Source organism: Peromyscus eremicus, chromosome 4, assembly GCF_949786415.1.
Source record: "Peromyscus eremicus chromosome 4, PerEre_H2_v1, whole genome shotgun sequence".
NCBI lineage: Eukaryota > Metazoa > Chordata > Mammalia > Rodentia > Cricetidae > Peromyscus > Peromyscus eremicus.
Genome location: NC_081419.1, coordinates 89857518 through 89880887, shown reverse-complemented (window position 1 = coordinate 89880887; position 23370 = coordinate 89857518). Strand labels below are relative to the sequence as shown.

Here is a 23370-nt window from a genome sequence, read left to right as displayed (position 1 = left end):
TCTCAGTGGCATAATTCAATAAGAGATTTTTCTCTTTCAGTACCCAAAGTCAATAGTGAGTTCATTCTGCCTTTGGAGTTAGCTGCCCACCAGCACATGCAAGCCAACAGATAAGGCGTCTTCAGCCTTTGGCACCTTACCTAAACAAGAATCCCCAGGATGGCAGCTGAGGACAGTGGGGCAAGGACTTCATATCAGCTCCCAATCACACATACCTCTCAATCATAGTCATTCGTCAACGGCTTAATTTGTGGGAAAGACATCCATAGGAGGACTGGGGACCACTGTCTTCCATGTGTACAGAAAAGAGGAGAGCCCAAAATGATGGGAAGCATTGGAAATACCTTCGAGTTGGCAGTGTGTTGATGGTGAGCATGGTGGGATTACATAGACGAAGGAGGAATGGGCTTTGGTTAGGATTTTACGTTTGTGATGCCGCGTCACCATATGCTGCATTTGGAAATATCCCTTGGGGCCAGATTGTGAAAACCCTTAAGATGAAGGCCAAGACACTTTTATTGGTGACATGGAGACATGCAGATTTGGGGAAGAGTATGGATGATTCACCAGTGTCTTGAGGAGTTGCTAATGGTGATCACTGGAACCCAGTTATACTCAGTTTAGCGGGATGAAGATTTTCTTCCAAATTAGCTAGTTATGAGTTGACAACGACATTCAGGTGTCCTTGAGAAAATGCAAAGGACATGACTAATTCATTTCTCCCCCTTCACACATCCTAGCTAAAGAACCTTTTAGTACTCTAACTTTTTTCAACTAAAATCACTTGAAAGAACTCACCGCTGATAGAAAAATAACAGGCTGAATAATCACATACCACAGAAAACATTTGCTGGTGATATTCGTGAGCATTTCAAATGTGTTAAGCTATGTTAGGATCATAGGGCTGATGCAGAGAACTCCAGCTACGTGGCAGCGCAGTGGAAATGATGGATGGTTCTGGTTTATGATGATATTTGCCCACTATGAATAAATAAATAGCCACTATTTGTTATGCGATTAATTACTGTGTGTCAGGCTCCATGTCAGAGTCTAAGCCTTTTAGCATGACCCACAAGGCTCAGGGTGATCTGGTGCCAGCTACACTGTAGCCCCATCCTTCTTAGCCCTTGTCACACTCAAGCAGGACTCCGGGCTCTTTGCCATTGCTGCCTCGCAGCTGGCTCTGACTCCACTTGAGTCTGCTCAAATGTCACCTTCTCAAAACACTCTCCTTGGCCACCCTCTACAAAACAGCAGCATCCCCAGTCACTTTCTCAGTAGAATGCCTGTTTTTCTTCATAAAAGTTACTGACGCCATATAGAATATATATTCTCTATTTTTAGCTCGCTGCTTATGTCCCTCGGTGGAATCTAAGATCCGGAGGGTCAAGGATGCATGTCCTGGAATAGTGCCTGGCACTCAGGAGCTGCTCATTCCGCTAGTAAAGGGCTGGTTTATACTGCATCAGACACATGGAAAAGTCAAGTTTTAGGGTGAGCCAAGAGCTTCTTCAGTTCACAGATAGTCCACGGCAGGCTTCCCTGATTCCAGAGCACCTACCTTTACATGTTGGCACCTTACACCAAGATCTAAGCAGTTCCAAGTTGGTGGAAAGATTATTCCTTAAGAATACAGTTATCACGAGAGACATGGGGGCTCACACCTGAACTCCAGCATGTGGGAGACCAAGGAATGAGGACCACAGCTAACCTGGACTAGACAGTGAATTCTTGTCCAGCCTAGGCTAAGAGTGAGATCCTGTCTCAAAAACAAAGAAAACCGATTTTTTAAAAAATTGTTAAGTGCAGAAATCAGATGTGAATGCTTTGAGGCACTCCTCGACACTAATGTTTTTCCTCAAGAATACGATAAATATTTTTGTCTAAAGACGTGACTACGCTGCCCCTCCCCCCTCCTTGTGGAACTAATTGAGGGTGATCTTGAAAAGTGGATTTGCTCACATGGGCCAATGTTTCTCCTGTGGAGTGGGCTGCGTCCCAAAGAATTAGCCCTCCTCAAAATGAATTATTAACCCCAGTATGCTGGCCAAATTCCCACTTGGATAGCCTAGAAACTGTTCAAAACTTGGAATCTATTGAAATGAGCCTGGCTTGATTGCAGTCTCGGCATTAATCGTGATATAATAGAGTTTCTCTAGAGATAGATCTGTGCACATGTTATTCTAACGCATTTCAGTTCACTTTGTCTCTTTTTTTTAAAAAAAAAAAAAATGTTCATCTCCTCATAAGATATGGCCCGAATTTCTTTAAAAGTTTTCAGTTGTGTTTTTGGATTTTCCTACACAAACAACTGTGAGTTCCTTTTTCCCATGGCTTGCCAAACCTTTTTCCCACTTGAATGACTAGTTAGTCGCCTGGTCATTAGCACAGCATGTTGCAGACATTAGCCACAGAAGCTTCCAGATTTCCAGCTCTCATGTGGAAGCGTTGCCTAGGTTAGAAGCAAGGTGTGCTCGGTGGAATTTCTGTCATTGTCCACGTTTCTTCAAGCTTATGTTCTAATGGGAGGTGCATATAATTTCTAAACTTGAAGTTAAGTGACCTATTGGGGAAGCCTTTTCAGGTTCCCATGAACATCCTAAAATTCCAGCTGTTAAATTCTTCAGCAGTTTTAGTCTTAGTTGAGCCAAGTTGCCATAGCAATAAGTAGGTGTGTCACAACGTCCTGAGCATTCTTGATAGAGAGGTATAGGATTACTCAAGCTATGAAATCTCTAAATCACTTTTCTTAGGTGGAATGCACTGGCTTAGGCTGGAGAGGTGGCTCAGAGGAAAAAACATTTGCCTCACAAGCATAGGGACCTGAATTCAGATCCTTAGAAACCATGTAAAGCTGGATGCAGCACACACATCTGTAATCCCAGTGATGCATATGCAAACTTACAGAAACGCGCACGCGTGCGTGCGCGCGCGCACTTACACACACACACACACCCCCACAGAGAGAGAGAGAGAGAGAGAGAGAGAGAGAGAGAGAGAGAGAGAGAGAGAGATCCATTGTATTTTTTATGACAACTGTAGACCTCATGACTAACTAACCAGATTTTACCAAGATCACCATTATTTTGGTCTGACAGTTGGCCTTGCTTGCCTTGAGTTGGCACAAAACTTCAGTGGCCTTGCATTGCATTTTGCTATAATGGGTAACATCAATAGATTCTGTGTCCTGAACATTCGTTGTAACCTACATTTACATTAGAAATAAGATTGAGGATTTTGCTAAAAGACAAAAAAAAAATGTTTCTAGAAAATACTTTGCACAGATTTTTGCAGCATAGAGAACTAGAAACTTAAATGTTTTCATTTAATTTTGGACCACAAAGAAGTAGTAAGCTGTGAATGTTTCCTGCCTTCAGGTCTCTTCCTCTGTGGAGACAGAGGAGACAATGGAGATGAGCTGTGTGCTCTCGGTGCCTCAGCAGCTAATATTAGAAAAGTGCCTGGGAAATGATAGTGGAGAGAGCTATAAATGCAGCTGTTAATGGATTTATGTGTCCATCTCCCTTCTTTCAATCTATTTCTACCACTGTTTTCCAAAAACTTTCCCAGAATGCCACCTGAGTGTGACCTGATGACACAGAGCACATGTGTTTCCTGAGTTGCTTGAGCGTTTCCAAATAGTATCTACACTTTATATTCAACTGTTTATTTGCTAGAGTGTTAAATAATGGAAAGTCTTACTGCCTTGGGTGACGGTCATACGCTTCTACCTATATTGTGATAAATTATGCAGGGGGTTTCTACCAGCTTTCACCACCTTTGTGTTCCATCAATAAGAGTCTGAAAATATATTGTTCCTCCTGGAAAATCTATTTTGGGGTTTTTCAGTTATGTTAATAACCTGTTAGAGTATATGCCTCTAAATCAGTAACACACAGAAGTTCCCTCACGCCTTGCCGCTGGTCTCTTGCCAGCTAGGTGGCTGTACCTACTAATGTGCAAATGTAAATAAATACCTTTGCTTGGATACCCTGTATGAAGGTATGCCTGCCTCAGCCTCAAGTAAAGCCCTGAAAAATACTCATTTGCTTATCAAAGATTTATCTAGCTCTTTCCATTTTCCAAGACTTCCCTCTACGTGGACACACAGTAGGGCAGGTATGGAAACCCAAGCAATTGTTTCTAAATCCTCTGTGAGGATGTTTCATTTGACATTTTCTATAAAATTTAGATTTCTTCCTTAAAAAAAAAGTCAGAAGAGTATTAGCCCCCTGGGGGGATGGGATACAGGGATTTATGGGCATGTCAGCTTAAAAGGGCTGGTGAGGAGGCCCAATGGACTCAGGCATATTCCCATGCAAGTCCAGCAACTTGTTCGATCCTTGGAACTCAGGTGAAGGAAGATGGAGAGAACAGATTCCACCAAGTAGTCCTCTGACCTAGACACACACACACACACACACCACATACATATACATGCACATACACACCACATACACACCACACAGACACCATATACACACATGCATACACTACACACACACATGCATACACACCACACATGCATACACACCAGACACACACACATACACACACACACACCACATACACACATACGCACACTACCACACATACACACGCCACACACACACACCACACACACACCACACACATACACACCCCACATACACATACACACACCATATATACACACATACACACACCATATATACACACATACACACATGAACATACATACACACATACAAGTTGGCATGTGCACCCCTCCCACACTCACATAAATATCATTAGCACACACAATAACAATAAGCAAAATACTTGTAATTTAAAAAGAACGTTCTCTTATAACTTGCTTTAACAAATAACAATGTACTTGAATAATTTAACTTGAAGTTTAATATATTTATGTAACTCACAAGGAGAAGAGTATTTACTGGCAAGTTTTACAGTCACATGTAGTTGGTTTCCCAAAAGTCTGAGGAGTTAAAGAATGCCCTGTCTCCAGAAAAGAGTGTCATTCTACGGTTCCATAACACTGCCAATATCCTAGCCACTTAAGTGCCCACAGGAGAGAGGAGCTTGGTCCTGCCTCAACTTGATATGCCATGTTTTGTTGACTCCCGTGGGAGGCCTTACCCTTTCTGAGGAGTGGAGGAGAGGGGTGGGTAGAAAAGAGGTTAGGGAAGAGAATGGGAGAAGAAGAGGGAGGGGGAATTGTGGTTGGTGTGTAAAATAAATTTTAAAAATTTCGTAAGTTTTTTTTTTTTTTTAAATACCCACAAGAGACTGTATTTCCAACTTAAGGAAGATAAAGAGAGCATAACCAGTCAACTGCCAAAGCCCCAACATCAATCTGTCCCTATACCACTCCAGACCCCCAGCTTGTTAAACACCTGAGCCAGGGGGCACAGCTGTCCTTCAGCATCTAATTATGCAAATATTATCACAATGGGATGTTCATGGGGTTACCCACCGTGGTAATAGTGTATTCTCCAACTACTTCCCGATTGGCTACCTAGGTGAGAAAAATAATGAAGACCATATAAAGTAGTGGTTTATACATTTCTACCTCAGTATTCTATGTGCATTGTGCACTGTATGGAAACTTTACACTTCCAAATTCCTGAACTAAAAACCTCCTTTCTGTAGTTTCTGCCAGGTCAGACCTGATACTGGGTAGATAATGACTGCCAGGTAGAATTGTCTAAGAGGGAAATTCACTAATAGAGTGGATAGCCACAATAGAACTCAGTCTTGACATATATGGGAGGCAGACATGGTTGGGATGTTGACCCTACCTACACTTTCAACCCCTTTGAGATGTGTTATGTTCTCCTGTGTGTTCAAAACTGCCCAGGAATTAAAGGAAGTCAAGCCTTCAGGTAGTGTGCTTCTGAGTTCTATTATGTGAGCTTCTGTAATGTCGGGTTCTAGGTTCTGTAATGTCAGGTTCTAGGTTCTGTAATGTCAGGTTCTAGGTTCTGTCATATCATCTGGGCATTTAAGATGATGTGCCCTATGATAAAATGTCCTCATTTAGAAAAAGCATAATACTTCCTTGATATATACATATGAACAGTATTTTGAATTTGCTTAATGATTTTCTGGGGCTTATTTCCTGCCATGTGGTAATCCTTAAGTGTTTTGCTAACTCAGAGAACTCAACCTACTCAGCTTATGCTACACAAGGGTCTACTTCTATTACTCAAATAGAAAGGTTTAAATAATTCAGATATTTAAATATAATGTACATGATTGAATCAGTAACACACGCATATCTCCTTTAATGAAAAATTATTTTCTATGGCCAAAGGACCTTTCTCTTGAAAGGTTAATGGTCTTTCAATGTGTTAGATATGAGTCAAGGCAAATTTTACCTGCTGTACACAGCAAGTATCAAATGCTAGAAGTCTCTGTCGATTATGCAGAAATGCCATGAATGGTGAATATACTACTTCACAGGCACCAACCATCAGACTGCATACTCGATAACCAGAATACATGCTGCCTATACTAGCTAATGCCAGTTGAACTCAACTATAATAAAGGTTGTTCTTTTCAAATCAGTCTTGTGGAAGCACCATTTCCAGAACTTCCAAAATCCTTGTAAGGGATATTTTCTTACAAGAATGGAATGATTTGTTTCTAAAAGTGTAAAGATATGCCACTCAGTTCTAATATTTAAATCCAGAGGAAGAAGAGGTAGCAATTTCTTTCTATACAATCTTACCATTTTAATTGGGAAAAAATGCAACAAATTGTCATAGACATATTTCAAAATGTTCCCCATTATTCCTCTCCTTAAAAATTCCAGTTGAATGCTGCAGGAGTGAGGGAGGATATGGAGGGACTGGGAGGTGAGTAGGTTTGAGGTGCATGATATGAAATTCCCAAAGAATCAATAAAGAATTTTGTTATAAAAATGATGAGCAAATAAAAACACAGAGAAATAATTAGGAGACAATTTTCTCTTGAACTCACTTTGGCTACCCAATCTGCAAGAAGTCTTTGAGTTAGTATTTTGTTGTTGTTGTTCAATTAGGAAGAAAGTAGGTATATATTAATATTTTGGTAAACTATAAACTTATTATTAAATCATCTTATTGTTTTGCCAAAAAAACCTTTTAACTTTGATATCTATATTTTCTTTTTTAATTACATTTTTATTGTATTTATATATTGGGGGGAGCAAAGACACCCAATCAGAGATCAGAGTATAACCTATGGAAGTTGGTTCTCTCCCACCACGTGGGCCCCATGGATCAAACTCAGTTTGGCAAGCTTGGCAATAAGGGCCTTCCCCTGCTGAGCCATCTCACTGGTCCCCATGTTTTCTTTTAATTCATAAATGTCTAATTATTTTGGGTTTACTCAGTGTAGCATTCAATCATGGAGCCGGAACTTCAATGCTACCAAGCTCTTCCATATTTTAGTATTTGATCACTTTAATCTTGAATGAGTGAATGTTTAGTCTATAGATAGCATATACATACACACACACACACACACACACACACACACACACACACACACGCATGCATTTTGCTTATTTATGATACAGATTGGATAATTTATGTTTTTATATTTAATAACTAGAAGAAATATGCGTAGGTATGATGAAAAGACATTTGAAAGTTATTCTGTCTAGTTGATGGGGTCTGTCTACAACTCAGAAGCTCATAAAGAAACTTTTCTTTTGTTCATCCTTCAGCAGCACTTTTTAAACAGTCTGTGTATGCTGTGGCTTGGGTGAAATAGGAACTGGACCCATGCATGTAGACTTTGCAGCACCTTGCTTTGCTCCTGTCTTGAAGTAGTTAACTCTCACTATGCAGGCTGCTCTAAAAAGAGGAAGGAAAAACAACTTGATAAGATAAAACTCTGGGGAATTCCAGAACAAATACTGCTAACTGAACTTTTGGATGGCCCGGTTAGGCATTTTCTGGCTGTGGTTATCAGTCAGTGCCTTTATTTACTAGTGAATGCGTAACTAGGGCAAACACTAGGACCCTGTCTTTGTCTTGCTTTGTTGTGTTTGGGAGACTGACTGTTGGTGATATTCCTTAAATATTTAAGCAACCTTAAATGCTAAAACATATTAAAATGCAGGCTTAGAATTAACCAGGAAGAAAGTCAGTTTTTCAAACTCACTTTTTTTTTTTTTGAAAGAGTGTTCTTCTAAATAGATAGTTATAGTCTGACATTGGTTTTTATACAAAAAGAAGCTTTTTAGAAAAGTAACTCTTCATCTTTTAACTGGGTTTCTAAATGACGGTGTCTTACACTTTGGGGGATGGAGGTGCTGTTTTGATGAACTTTATAATGTAAGCTTGATCCTATTAAGAAAAGGTGTTTGGGGTGCAGAGATGGCTCAGAGGTTAAGAGCAGTGGCTGCTCTTCCAGAGGACCCAGGTTCAGTTCCCAGCACCCACATGGCAACTCACAGCTGTTTGTAGCTCCAGTTCCAAGGGACCTGACACTCTCACACAGACATACATGTAGGTAAAAACACTAATGCACAATAAATAAATAGATAGATAGATAGATAGATAGATAGATAGATAGATAGATAGATAGATAGATAGATATTTTAAAGAAAGGGTGTTACTTTAAAGCTCCCTACTGGGAACCTGTTTCATAGTAAGGTGTCAGAAATGGTCATTTACCACTGAGTTTCCTTTTTACTGTGGCTGCCCGTCTAAGGAAGCTGAGTTTATATCCACATTCTTCTTGGTTGTTTTTTTTAATGACGTTTCAACTTATCCGTCACCCCATCCTCTTATCCTGTACTCTGAGATGAGCAAAGAAGATTATAGTCAAACAGTCCCAATGCTTACTCTACAGATAATAACATTTTTTGAAAAAAAGATAACATTGTTTAAATAACCCCTTCCTCTTCAATACTGTAAGCTTTCTCCTGTCAAGCTAGATCTTTGGTGGGGTTTTATGGAATGTCAAATGAAATTATTCATTGTAGAGTTCATGCAGATAAAGCTACAGTAAGCAAACTGGGATTGTTCTATAGCTTTTAGTGTTTCTTGAGAATTCCTTGCTGTTTATCCCACGTTTGTTTTCAGCCAGACTTTTAAGTTACTGAAGGGATATTGTCCTGGGCTGAGGGGTAATCCTCACTTCCTTCTCACTCAGGCTCAGGTGGCAATGTGTCTGGATCTGTTAAGGAAGAGCCCCTATCTCATCGCGTACCTATGTACCGTATACTTAGGTTTGATGCTGTGTGGAACAACTGAATCTGTTTACCAGAAAGCCATCAAACGTTAATGAAACCTCCCATGCCTGCATGCTCTCCTTGCTTCTCACTATGTGATCTGAGCTCACCAGCGTTATCAGTCTTTTGTACAAAGGCTCACTCTGAAAGTAAGGGCTGAGTGTGGCTATCGGGTGCGGTGTACCCACGTATGAAGCTGCCCCTTCCTTCCTCTTTGGGGAGCCCCTCTCTTCACCCTTTCTCCTCACTAGCTCTCTAGCTTTTCAGCTTAGCTCACTGCCATTTCTCCAGTTTCAAGAAGTAGCATTTTTAAGATGCAAAGAATTCACGTGACTATATTTTCAAACTTGATTAGTTTGACCCTGGTGTATTGGCTACATCAACAGACCAGGGAATGGCCCAGATTCCGCAAGGAAAATTTGGCTAGCCAGTCCCTGCTTTCAAAGAGAAGTGAGTCTAACCTTAGAACAAGCAATCAAACACTGGTAGTATAGTGTGGCAAATGGGGAAAGTTCAGGGAGGGTGTCTGTGTTACTAAGTAGCTAACAATTGAACATTGGTATTTGTAATTCCTAAGTAGATATAAGATCTATAAAAATGTTCCTTGGGGTTCTGTAATGTGAAATGTCTTCTTTCTGGGGGTAACAGGGGTGTCTTAAAAGAAGAGATGCCAACTGGGCAAGCCACTGGGCAAGTGATTCTGCATCTCCAGCCTGGGTTTCATTAGGCATAAAATGAGAAGCTTGGATTAGATGGCCCCTGATGTCCTTTCCAGTTGAGTGTGTGAGTTTTTCGTTTGCAGTTCACTGGAAAAAATCTAAATAGCCTAAACCTGTTTTGAAATCTATTTCAACAAATGATCCATAAAATAAATAAGCACAAAATTCAATTTTTTGGAAAAGTGGTCTGGCTGTAGAACAGTGTGGCCCCATAAAATATTAATTCGATCACGGGGTAGAGATGTGAAATGATTGCTAAATGAGTCAAGGCCTTATTTGGGACTTTGGGTTCATTTAGTAAGATTGCCATTAGGCGTGGAGGCCGTGTAACATGCATGGCCAAGCAGCTCATGGGAGCGTCCTAACAAATGTTAAATAAAAATTATCTTTCTCTAGCCCTACGAATATATTTCCATTATGTTCAAAATAAAACTCTACTGAGCTTTTAATTCTCTGTCAGTAGGAAAATAATATTTTTGCTGTGTTTAAAATTGAAATCTTCTTCAGAAATGGCTTCTGCGTTGTTTTTTCTGATACACATTTGGCTTCCATTTTGGAGTTGTGAAGAAAAGTGTGTGTCAGTGGTAGCTGACCATTGAAGAATCTTTTCTCTTCTACTAGATAAACCCTGTCTGAGCTGTTAGAAGATGATCCTGTAACAGACCTCCTTGAAAATACAGAGGTCTTTCTCCGTGATCCTAACCACCTTTTTCCTTTAGTCTTAACGTTAGTACCTTATATGATGTCTTTTCATTCTTTGCTTTTATGCTAAGCAAGTAATCTGTCCATGGATATTTATCTCCAACCCTGCTTTGCCCTGGTTAGACTTGAACTTGCAATCCCCCTGCTTCAGCCTCCCAAGTACTTGGAATTACAGGCCTAAGCCCAGGCTCTCTCTGCTCTTTTCATCTTTTTTTTCACTTTTTTCTTTTTCTTTCTTTTTTTCCTTTTGGATGCCTCATGCTTGTTAGACAAATGCTCTACTGTTGAGGTTCATCCCATTTGTTCTTTTGTGTTTTGTTTAGTGTGTGTGTGTGTGTGTGTGTGTGTGTGTGTGTGTGTGTGTGTGTGTATTGTTTTTGAGACAGCGTATTGCTATGTAATCTAGGCTGGCCTTAAAGTTGAAACCCTTTGCCTCCTTCTATCCTGCTGGAATTAAAAGCATGGGCCACCACATTTAGCTCTTTGTTCTCTGGCCTTTCCACCGTGCCTCCAAGTCAACCAAATATTAATATTTCATGATCTAATCATTGTTAAAATCTCTTAAGCCTTTTCTCAATTTTAGAGGGTACAGTTGTTATAATTTAATCTATTTATTTCCATATAAACTTAAATGAAAACGAGTCTTCCATAAATAGCCACATTTCTTTCTCTCAAATATATATCTGGCATAAAAAATTTTAGAAACTACTCATTTGAATTTGAAGCTTGTGTTTCCATGACATCAAACATCTGGATGAAGATGGGAAAACTCAGATGTTTTCAAATACCCAGATAGTGTGTTGTTAAAACAGTTAAATGACTATCTGAACCTTTCCGTATTTATCTGGGGATGTATTCATTGTATACGAATAAATACAGCAAAGGCAGTCCTTTCTATCAAAAAAACAAAAACAAAAACCTCCCCAGGTCAGAAGGAATGCACTGGCTCACAAGTATGTATCGAAGACTTACTATACAGAAAGCTCTGTGCTAAGTGCTACAAAAGTTCAAGGTTAAATAAGACATGATTTTTCAGATTAGTGAAGGATGTTACCCAAGTGCATATATTTACATAAAGATGAGTAGAGGAAACACAAGAGAAGAGGGAAGACAAAGGAGTTTGGAGAGAAATGATTACTTCCAGCTCTGGGCATCCCTCACCATTTGTTTGGAAGGTTGGGGGTACCCAAACTGTGGAAACGATGGAGGTGTCAGAATCACATAAATGTGAAATACACTTTCCCTCTGGAATTCAAGTCAAGTAACCCTGAATTAGTCTGATGATCGCAGTGGGCTCTGTTACTTCCTACTATCACATCCTCTGGTTACTAGAAGGTCTTTGCAATTAAGTATTTCTCAGCTATTTTGTCTAGCAGATTTATATGCATGTCCCTTAAGAGTTTCCACTTTACACAAGAAACAGGTTGGTGCTTTCTGAGGTCATTGTATGGAAACAGCAACACAATTCTACCTCATGTTTTGCTTTTCCAACTTAAATAGAAAATCTTCACAATTCCACATTCATTGCACGTCCAGAGTTCTATCTTTCTGATTTTGTGATATTTTAATCAGCTGGAATCACAACTTGGACAAATGATTTCAAATCCTGAGCTGTCTGTCTGTTTTCTGCTGTGCTTGATAAAGCAGAATGATGGGCCTTGGTCCTCTCCTGATCCTTTTCCTTCTTCCTCTACCTCCTTATCTTATGCCCCAAAACAAATACAAAATAAAATAAATACTCACTTTTAGCTGCGGGGCGGGGGGGGGGGGTGGCAAACTAAGGAAAATCCACATCATCTGAATTGGGTTATGTGTGTTAGTTGTGACCAACTTGTGCATCCAAATGACTGAAAGTGAAGACAGGCCAGTTTTAGGCAAATTTACATCCAGGTGTAAAAAAGGTACCAGAAATCTGCTGTCTATAGGAGCATTCTTCACAGTCAGGTTCCTTTTCCCCATTTGATGGCAACAAAGTTCATTTCCACACCAAGCACACACCCTACTCTGTAGGAGCCGCAGTGAATGAAGAGATAGATGTTTGGCAGTCCCATGATAAAATTCCTTAATCTAACTTGGATGTCTTCCATGCAGACAGCATAGTTAACCATGCTGATTGGCTAAGCCCAAGTCACTTTATCACAGCTTAGCATATTCCCAAGGTAAAAATCAAGGCACTGTTACCAAAGGAAGGGGGAAACTACACTTCGGTGGAAAATGTGAATGCTAGAATGAAAAAGTCTTCCATTAAATGTAAGGATGACACCAGAAGGCCACAATACTGAGCCATATACTATGAAGAAGAAAGGCTCTATTATGGGGACTCCAGCTTGTAAGCAGAAAGGAAGCCAACAATAATCAAACAGGCAACTGGAACTGAGCAGAGTGCAGAAGGCAAGAGGATTGCCATGGGTTCGAGGCATGTGAGTTCTTTGTAGCCTGGCAACCTGAGCTAGGCTGCAGAGTAAGACTGTCTCAAAAAAGCCAAAATGAAGGAAGGAAAGGAGAAAGGATGGAAGGGAGAGAGGAGAAAAAAGAAAGAAAGGAAGAAGGAAGGAAGGAAGGAAGGAAGGGAGGAAGGGAGGGAGGGAGGGAGGAAGGGAGGGAGGGAGGAAGGAAGGAAGGAAGGAAGGAAGGAAGGAAGGAAGGAAGGGAGGAAGGGAGGAAGGAAGGAAAGAAGGAAGGAAGGAAGGAAGGAAGGGAGGGAGGGAGGGAGGAAGGAAGGAAGGAAGGAAGGAAGGAAGGAAGGAAGAAGGAAGGAAGGAAGGAAGGGAGGAAGGAAGGAGAGCTGCTCCAGCTGCTGCTTAGCAAAAGGAGCAGTAGGCTTTATTGATTTTCTGGGGTGGGCTGAACTTCTCTAATTGTCAATTAGTCATGGGCACAGTTTCAAAGATGTTCTTCCCGTGTATAAACATGCTGGCCTTGTACTTGGTGGACTAAAGGGCAGTCAGCCTCACTCAGGAACTGCTGAGTTATCCTGGTGTCATCATTTTGTGTAAATGTCCTAGCCTTGTGGTTTAGACCAGGTCTCATGACAAGGCCCTGAACTCCAAGTGCTTGTTGGCAAAGAAAGGTAGAGCGGAAGAAATGCACGCCAGTTCCAATGAGCAGTCGGTGAAGTTAGCCCTGCATGAAACAGTTCTCGAATGATCAGCATGTCTACATCCAAAGCTCAGTGGAGAATGACCCAAACGGGGAAGCAGCGAAGGTGACAGACATGACATAAAGACAGAGAGGCCCAGCCTTTGGTCCCATTCAGTCACCTATCAGGAAGAGTCAGGATTTGGCAAAAATGATCTTCAAATTTCCACAAAATAGGTTATGCAACTGTTATCACAGCCATTCGTTAGAGCAAGCTAGCAAGATGCTAAGAATGTATCTCAGCCCTGTGAGCTCCAAAATTTGTGTGTGTGTGTGTGTGTGTGTGTGTGTGTGTGTGTGTGTGTGTGTGTAAGTCCAATGAGAACAAATGCTGTGATTTTGATCCGTTGGTTTGTCTTACATCAGAATTGATTCTGAGGAGAAAGGGGGGAGAGAATTAGAGTTAACCGTCAGGAACTGTGTTATGCTGGCTCGGATGCTTGCTGTCTCAGGTACAGCTCTTGGAGCCCCACTGTCTCACCACCCAGGCTTAGATCTCAAGCCTAGTCATATGTAAGACGAAAAAGAACCACTGGCAAAACTCAGAAGAGCATGAACGGTTAGGCTCGCCATTCCTGCTGCCAAGACAGAGCAGCAAAGAGCCGCAGCCGCGTGTGGTGGTGCGGTGGTGCCGTGGTGCGGTGGTGCCGTGGTGCGGTGGTGCCGTGGTGCCGTGGTGCCGTGGTACCGTGGTGCCGTGGTGCGGTGGTACGGTGGTGCGGTGGTGCGGTGGTACGGTGGTGCCGTGGTGCCGTGGTGCCGTGGTGCCGTGGTGCCGTGGTGCCGTGGTGCCGCCAGCTTTCCGTCCCAGCACTCGGGAGGCGGAGGCAGGCAGGCAGGCAGGACTCTTGGAGGTGGAGGCCAGCCTGCCCTACCCAGCAAGTTCCAAGTTAGCCAGAGCTACCTCGTGAAACCCTGTTTCTAAAAGTAAAAAAGCAGTGAGAGAGTAGAGGAGAAATACAAAAGAGAGGGGAAAAAAACCCCACTTTTTTGCTTTCTTGTTAGGGAGTTACACCAAGGAGAGGTGTAAATAAGACAGGGCAGTGAAGACATAACAAGTATCGTGTAAATTTCTTTGGAAATTTCGTGGAGGAAGATAATACCTTGAGAAGCCAAGATTTGGGGATGGGGGCTTTAAAATGTCTTTTTGTGTTGTTATTTTATGTTTCATCTTTAAAACTGATGAAAAAGTGCATTCTATTCACGGTATAGGAATTGTCCACATAAGAAAAAGTTGATAAATTCATGACAATTGGCTCAATTTGACCTTTTATTAGAAGATGCATTTATTTACGCAAGGGATAAGTCCTTGTACCCAGGAAGTATGGTCCTAGATCGCTAAATGATATCCTACCAAAGCAGTTTTTTTGTCCACATTGGGGAAGTTACTTTGAGGGTTTCATATGTAACTAACATAAACAAAATCAAGATCATATTGGTAGAGAGATGCCTCAGAGGCTAAGAGCACATACTGCTCTTTCAGAGGACCTGAGTTTGGTCCCCACCATCCACATACAGCATCTCACAACTCCGAGTAACTCTAGATCTAAGGAGAATCTAATGCATCTGGCTTCCAAGAGCAAGAACAACTGAATTCATGTGTACAGATACACACACACACACACACACACACACACACACACACACACAATTTAAAATGAAATCTTAAAGAAAGAACAGACATGCATAAGAAAGATGATTAAAAAAAAAAAAAAAAACAAAGTAACCTGGGTTAACTCTGTAAAGTGAATATGTGAGGGAAGAGGTGGGGGGTGGGTCATTGTCCCCATGGAAACAGGAATTCATCTCATCTAACATCCTTCACAGTAAGTAGCTTAACCATTTTTCTGTTGCATTACATCATTACACAAAGTAATTTGACAAATTATGTAGCCTTGGATGGCCTGGAATTCCCTATCTAGCGCAGGCTGGCCTCAAACTCACAGATATCAGCCTGCATGTGCCTTCCTAGTGCTGGGATTAAAGAAGTGAACCACCACACTCCCACCCAACCCCAACCACCCCATTCTCCCCACTGCTGGCTTAGAAAAAAAATCACATTTCATTTAACTTCAATCCAGCTGGTAGATGTTTAGGTGACTTACAGTGTTTCAATCTTGCAAACAAACAACTCCCTTTTTACTTCATTGTGCATTTCTAGTTTGTGGGGTGATTTGAAATATCACTTAAAATTTTACAGCATCAGCATAAATCTTTGCAACACAGAATGAAATTCATGATCAGTCAGTTCTAGTTTGGACATTATTGGAGAAGGACTAGTCACAAATGATCATTATTAAGTGCTTTTTCACCCAAATGTCTCAGGGATGTAATGGAAGGATGTAGCTCCTCTGCTTCCATGCACTTGATCTACAAAGCACCACATACTTGGTCTACCCTACGAAGAAGGAGGGGAGGCCTGTTGTGGCTTGACTAAAGAGACATCTTGCTTTCAAGTGGATTTGTACATGAGACTCAATTAAAGAACATTTCCTATCTTCATTGAATCATGAGCTATGCATGCCCTTTTCACTTTCCCAACCTTTGTTAGTTAATATTTCAAGTAAACGGACCTTTAAGGATGTGCTGTTATTCACTGGTGGCCTTGGGACTATTTTGAGATGTAAAAATCCTTAACCTTTAGTGCTTTATTGATGATGCACTCATCATCAATGCTATTGTGTGACAACATGTGCTCTTAGGAAGAAGCCCAGCGAACTCTGGGCCACTGGACCCAAGTGAGTTGGCCCCCAACAGTGAACAGTCAAAACTATAGCTTTAGGCCAAGAACATGGAGATTGACTACAAATTATTGCTGTGGTCCACTTCCAGTTTCCAAGTGCAAACATACCAAAGTTTATTTTAAATTTGAGCCAGTCAGACATTTAGTAATATACATCAAAGAAAGAGCGAAGGCTTCCCCTGTTTATTATTTCAACATGATGTCTGTCCCAATAAAGCATGCACACGATAGATCACGAGGAGAAGTCCTTCAGTTCCGTGGTTTGCCCTTAAATCTGAACATATACTTGTAAATTAATCCAAAACACATTGTCACGTTCCAATCCCTCTGAAAGCTGATTGTTCTCAATCACTCTTTTAATTTTAGAAATCCAGTGGCCGACTGCCAGGTCACTTACAGATCAGCAGTCCACCCCATGCATAAAAGGGGCGTGAATCTGGAGTGCTCAAAACCCACAGGATGGCACTCAAAGAACTTTAAACTTATTCTAGTCTTCCATATTAATTAAAAAAAAGCCATCTGTGCAAGGTGAATTTTGGTAAGGTACCAATGTTTTTAATGATTCTGGATGGAATTTGAAACTGCTTATGAAATAGAGAAAGTATAGCAAGGGATTCCCAAGATAAAATGTACTGTTTATAAAATTCTGCAGTCATCTGACTACATTTTTAATAAAACACTAGAAAGCATTCTTGTTATTCAATCAGAATTTACAATCAAACTTGAAGGAATTGGCTCTGTAGCAATCTAGTAACATCCACTTTCTACTTTTCTCCTAAACTGCTTTTGTTCATCTAAACTCTCTCTGTCTCTGTCTCTGTCTCTCATACACACACACACACACACACACACACACCTCACACTTGTCAGAACTTTTTTGGCAAATGCAGAAAGCAACTCACATACATGGCACATGACGGAGATAGAGAGGAGAGAGAAACACACACGCAGAGAGGGAAAGAAGGAGAGAGAGAGACAGAGAGAGAGAGAGAGAGAGAGAGAGAGAGAGAGAGAGAGAGAGAGAGACTGAGACTGAATAAAGCAGCAGCACACTGAGGCACATTGTATTTCCAGCCCCTTTCCATACATTTGGAGGAATGCTTCTTTATTTTCATTTTGATTATTGCTGTTTGCACAATTTCTCCCCCTGGGCTGACAACCTATAAACCTAGGCTTTCAAAAATCAGAGTGCCAGAAACTCAAAAGAGGACTACTGCCTTGAATTTGGCCAGGAAATACCTTGACAAGAAGGATTTTTTTTTTTTAAATTGTCATTTGCTCCCCAACCAGTGCGTTCAGTCAATTAAAATTTGGACTGAAGGCCTCCTCCAGTTTGAAGGCACCTCCGAGTCTGTGATGAACAATCCTTGTTTGTGAGTCATTCATTTTCTCCATTACCAAAAGGAGAATAGAGGACAATTACATTGTTTGGATGAATCGGGTTGTTAGGAGGAGTATTTGTCACGGAGGCAGAGTGCAGCACCTGACAGGCAGCGATTGATGGCCAGGAATGAGTGTGAGTGGCCGAAGCAGCCTCATAGGATGCAAATTACTGACTGTGGATTCCAATTTACCCTGTTCATTTTTCTTGCCTGTGCTGAAGACCATTAGTGGTTTTTGAAGCAGTGAAGGGGTCATTACTAATGTGGGGAGGCTCTAGCAGGAGGGGGAAGGAGGGGCAAAGCCTTCTGTAATTACACAGCTTTAAGGAACAGGCTGCAGGCCCTAGCCAAAAAAGTGTCAACACCTCGCAATCAGAAAAATTTATTTTCATTTTATGCTTAACCCATATTAACTCAACATTATCATCTTTCTTTGTTAACATTTGCAGAATATTAAAAGCCTGGCTTCTATATTAATACAGATCTAGTTAACCCTTTTGCTATACAGGGGATTTTGTTGAACCTGATGGCATGTGGGTTCTTGAATCCATCATGCACATTTTAGGGAATGTATGCTATTATAGAAGATGAAATACCTGAGAATTGAATTCTTAGATGATTGAAAAAAACATCCCCTCCCTCAAATGCTGGGATGATTAGAATACTTTAAAGACTTGTTTGTATTACTCTTAGTCATGTGTATTGAGGGGGGGATGTGCATGTGAGTGCAGGTGCTGTCATAGACCAGAGGCCCCAAATACCCTGGAGCTGGAATTATAGGCAGTTGTAAAATGCCCAACCCGGGTTCTGGGAACTGAACTGGGGTTCTCTGCAAAAGAGGTAGGAGGCTCCTTAGCACTGAACCACCTCTCCAGCCCTTGATGACACGTCAGTGATGTTGGTGGGATTACGACTCAGGGCTTTCTAGTCAATGAACAACTGTGACATGGGGATCAAAGTTTACCTTTGTGTTTAAAAAAAAAAAAAACAGTGAATTTTGAACAGGACCTTACATAACAGATGTGTTTCATAATTACATGCCCTCCAGCACAGAACTTCTTGAAGGAAATGTATGATTGTAAAATAACAATCCTGGGTTTCAAGATGAGAGAGGAAAAGGGAGAGGAGGCTAATGGAGGGCTGGTCATTATCAGTGGGAGTAAACTATGATGGAAGGAAAGAGTTAAAAATTGAAACTTGATTCTCTTGCTGCTGTACTTGAAGTTAACATTCCATAGGAAACATGGAATAGAACTGACTCCTTCCCTGAGAGGTGAAATGTATGCATAGGGTGAGGGACAGGTCCTCTGTGCAAGTCATTGTACATGACCTTGATAGCCTAGAAAACTAATCAGTAAAAATTGAAAAATCCCAATCTCATCCCTGCAAAAGACTCTACATCCACTCATTTGCTTTGGCTTCCAAAATAGTTGTGATTACATATTGGCAAATGGTCCAAATGTAATTAGCCTCATATCAACTAAGAAATAATGGTTATGTGGACCAGTCTCTCAGAGGTAGCGTAGAGTATGAATTCCATGTAACCCTCTAGTGAGCAAAGGAAGTGGGTTCACAAATCCCCTACATACAACAGACAGAAATAGGGACACCCAGAACTCTGATGCCATTCCAGCATGGTGGATCAAAGACAGAGAGTCACCTAGGTACCCAGGCTTTCATTGCTGGTCCTACAGAGTGTGACAGGAAGTTGGGATTGCCCCCACGGGCTCCAGTCCCCACTTTGTCAGCAAGTTAAATATATTTTTCTATGTGATGAGGAGAATCAAGCCGTGGGATAAGGAATGCACCAAGGGTGGTTTCACGCTGAGAAGTATGTGTCTCTTTCCCAACTTCTGACGCATCTTTTCAAACATTTGTCTTTTCATTAGCACCCGTACCCTTCCGAAGAGCAGAAGAAACAGTTAGCGCAAGACACAGGACTGACAATTCTCCAAGTAAACAACTGGTGAGTGACCCCAAGATCGTCCTCCCTTGACCAAAGGGGGGCTTCTAGATCGTTGTTTCTTTTCTTTCTGGATTTTGTTCCTGGAACAAAGGAAATCAATGGTAATGACTGCATTTCTTCCCCGAGGTGTGAAATGTATGCCTAGGATGAGGGACAGGTAGCCTAGGCAAGTGGGTTTTGTGGGATTTCTTCTTCTTTCTGACTCTTTCTTTCTTTTTCTTCTCCCCTACACTCACTTTTCTCTTCTGTGATCCTTTCAAATTCTCCAGCTGAATCACAAATTCCGTCTAGCTGGTTCCTGTTAGATACTGTTGTCTGCGTGTTTTTCACAATGCTCACACACAGCCACTGCTTCTGGGAAGGTTCCTTTTGTCTGGACTCTGAGGAACAATACAGACACAGGGGGGTTGAGGTTTGGTTTGGTTTTAGTCTTTTGTATCTTCTCATAGGTATTTATGTACTCTAATTTTTTCTATAGAAGAGAAGGTTTTTTTCCATTTTTAGCGTATGATTTAGATTACTGGCATGGTGGTATATGGGCCATCTACCCTTTGTACATGGCTTAGAGGGTAACTGAGGAAAAAGGAGGGGTAGGGGATTAAATAAAATGATCACAGTGGCCAAGAAATGATATAGGAATTACTTATCAAAATACTGGCCCAGGTTTTATCAGCGGCTTAATTTTGTTCTGTACATTCTTGGGGTGATGTTCAGATTAATTGAACTGACAGTTCTCTTTCAAAATTCAAGGGAAGTATTTGCACGGATTTCAGGCCTTATACAAACTTAATTACATGGAACTCCACTTTATCATTCTAATTCCATGTAGCAGAGGTTGTATTTACAAATGAGAAGTCTCTGGCTTTATTCACAGCTTTCCTTAATATATTTATCAAAGCAGGTTCATTTACAAAGTGCTCTATCTGTGGGATACAGGCAGGCAGACATTAACAAAGCTTTTAGGTTTATCAGGCTCGCTGCCTGATGAGCTACCCGAGGGTCAATTGATTTTGTGGTTCTGTGATTCATTTTTTTCTCATTTTTCTAGGATCACAATGAGAGACATGCTTGGAGAATTAGCCAGTTTGTCTGCCTTATCTGTCAGGCAATTTTTTTTTTCCCAGGGAAGTCAAGCTACTTAAATTGGCCACAGGAACTGTCGTTATCTGACTTTAATGCACCCTATAGTGTGGATAGCATTTCAATTACACCAGTAACCAAAGCTTAGCTGCAGCCTTTTCATGCCTACTGTTGTACAGAAAGTGATGTGCCTACCTACAGAAGCAGAAAATTGAGTTGCCTTGCTTCTGTCAGGGTGATTAATGCAGAAATAAACTGCTAACCTGAAAGGAGAGGCAGAAAGAAGGGGTAGACAATACAGACTGCAATTCTCTTTAATTTCCTTCTAAAGATTGGAGCTATGTACATTTAAAGATACCCTTTAGAGTGAAATCTTGGAATAAAGGTTATAATCTCCAGGGTAAGATGTGTCCGGACGGGCAGTGATGGGGGCCTGCTGATGTGAATAGGTAATATGTATAAATGTATACATTCTCATTCATGTTCCAAGTTCAAGCAATCAGTGGTCTGAAACAATAAAATAAATACATTCTGGGCCCATTTATTGTTTTCTATGCACATATTTCCAGTGTAAGCTACTGCAAATCCAATGGTGCCCAGTCCAATTAATATCCCTTTAGAAAATTGTTTTTTTGTAAACTTGGGCCCATTCGGGGAAGTTGTGCAGGGGACATTTGAAGGAAATGGAATGCTTCTATGCTGATATTTGGCCTTGACATTTGACCTTTCTTTGAAAACCCGTCACATATCATCCGTTCTCAGCACTTTTTGATGTAGTCATTGCCCTTGAAGAGAAAAGACATCTCAGTCCTCAATCGAAAGACCCGCCTCCCTCTCAGACACCTGGCTGGAGCCTGGAAAAAAGGACTCTTCCTTTCTGAATTCCACGGAGCCCCAAGGCATGTGCAGGAGTTCAGTTGGTGTGATATTTGGGGTTTCTTGTTTCTCTGTTCTTCGGGCCACATTTGCCGAGGGTGAGGAGTGATAGTCTGTCATGCGGCACACGTGCCTTAATGTGGGATAAATGTTGACACCTCCGTCTCTACAAAATAATTCCATCTTTCTAATTTTCACACTTCCTTCTGGAAAATTCTGTAATCCTGCCCTCAGGTCCAATTCTTAGCTAATAGCTACCATAACTTTGATAACAAGGTGTGACTCCCGAGGATGGCTCCGTAAGTACCCCTGAAACACTGCCAAGAGTTTAAGACAGGGGCCCCCTACCTGGGGATTTCAGAAAGAAATCTGGAAAGGAGCACTCCCAACCTTGGTACATTTTGAACTTGTCCAGTTCCTTGACAAAGTCACGTTTCAAACAGCGCTGCCTAGCCTCCTTCAGGAGGCTTCAGAGTCACACCTCAGATACGAGATAGTGATGAGAAAAGTGGACCATAAATGAGTTTTCTCAGGAGAAAAAAAGGGCAAAAGTAGTTCCTGGGCCTGGAGAGACGGCTCAGTGATGAAGAGCACTTACTGCTGTGCTTCCAGAAGACCCAAGTGTGATGCTCAGCACCCAAGCCTCACAACCACCTATATCTCCAGCTCCAGGGGCTCTGATTCCCTCTTCCAGCCTCTGTGGGCATATCCTCAACACACACACACACACACACACACACACACACACACACACAGAGTCACACACGTAAATACACACATACATGTAAACAAAAGTTAAATTTAAAAGAAAAGGTTTAGAAACAAATAGTCTCTGAACTTTAAGCACCACCCTCTCCCCCCTCCCCCCCACACACATCAGCCAGCTGTGGCCAGGTGTCCAGTCTTTTTTTTTTTTTTTTTTTTTTTTTTTTTTTTTTTTTTTTTTTAAAGATTTATTTATTATGTATACAGTGTTCGGTCTGCAAGTATCCCTGCAGCCCAGAAGAGGGCACCAGATCTCATTACAGATGGTTGTGAGCCACGATGTGGTTGCTGGGAATTGAACTCAGGACCTTTGGAAGAGCAAGCAGTGCTCTTAACCTCTGAGCCATCTCTCCAGCCCCCTTTTTTTTTTTTTTTTTTTTTTTTTTTTTTTTTAAGATTTTTTTTATTTATTATGTATACAGAAGAGGGTGCCAGATCTCATTACAGATGGTTGTGAGCCACCATGTGGGTGCTGGGAATTGAACTCGGGACCTCTGGAAGAACATTCAGTGCTCTTAACCTCTGAGCCATCTCTCCAGCCCCAGGTGTCCAGTCTTACACGCCACTCACTATTCCCAGAGAGTTAGGGTGGTCCGGGAAACATCCAGATCGGTCAGACCTTCTGCTGTTCTGTGTTGATCCTCACTTTTGAAGCAGAAAGGGCAAGGTGTTTAAGCAGTACTGTCAACCAACATCCCCAGTAATAAGCGATAGAACATGTCCGCACACACCCAATGAGAACAATAAGCAGTGAAAACGGGCCAGTTAAGACCCATCAGTAATTAGGAATT

At 41.4% G+C, this 23370-nt stretch overlaps 1 protein-coding gene across 4 annotated transcripts in view; it reads left to right on the top strand.

Moving 5' to 3' along the window:
* Meis2 (Meis homeobox 2) overlaps positions 1-23370 on the top strand; it is a 211520-nt gene that overhangs the window by 130551 nt on the left and 57599 nt on the right. For all 4 annotated transcript variants that reach the window (XM_059261113.1, XM_059261112.1, XM_059261115.1 and 1 more), the window contains exon 9: positions 19782-19858. In XM_059261113.1, coding sequence (XP_059117096.1) covers positions 19782-19858 — 77 coding nt within the window. The remainder of the gene's footprint in view (positions 1-19781; positions 19859-23370) is intronic.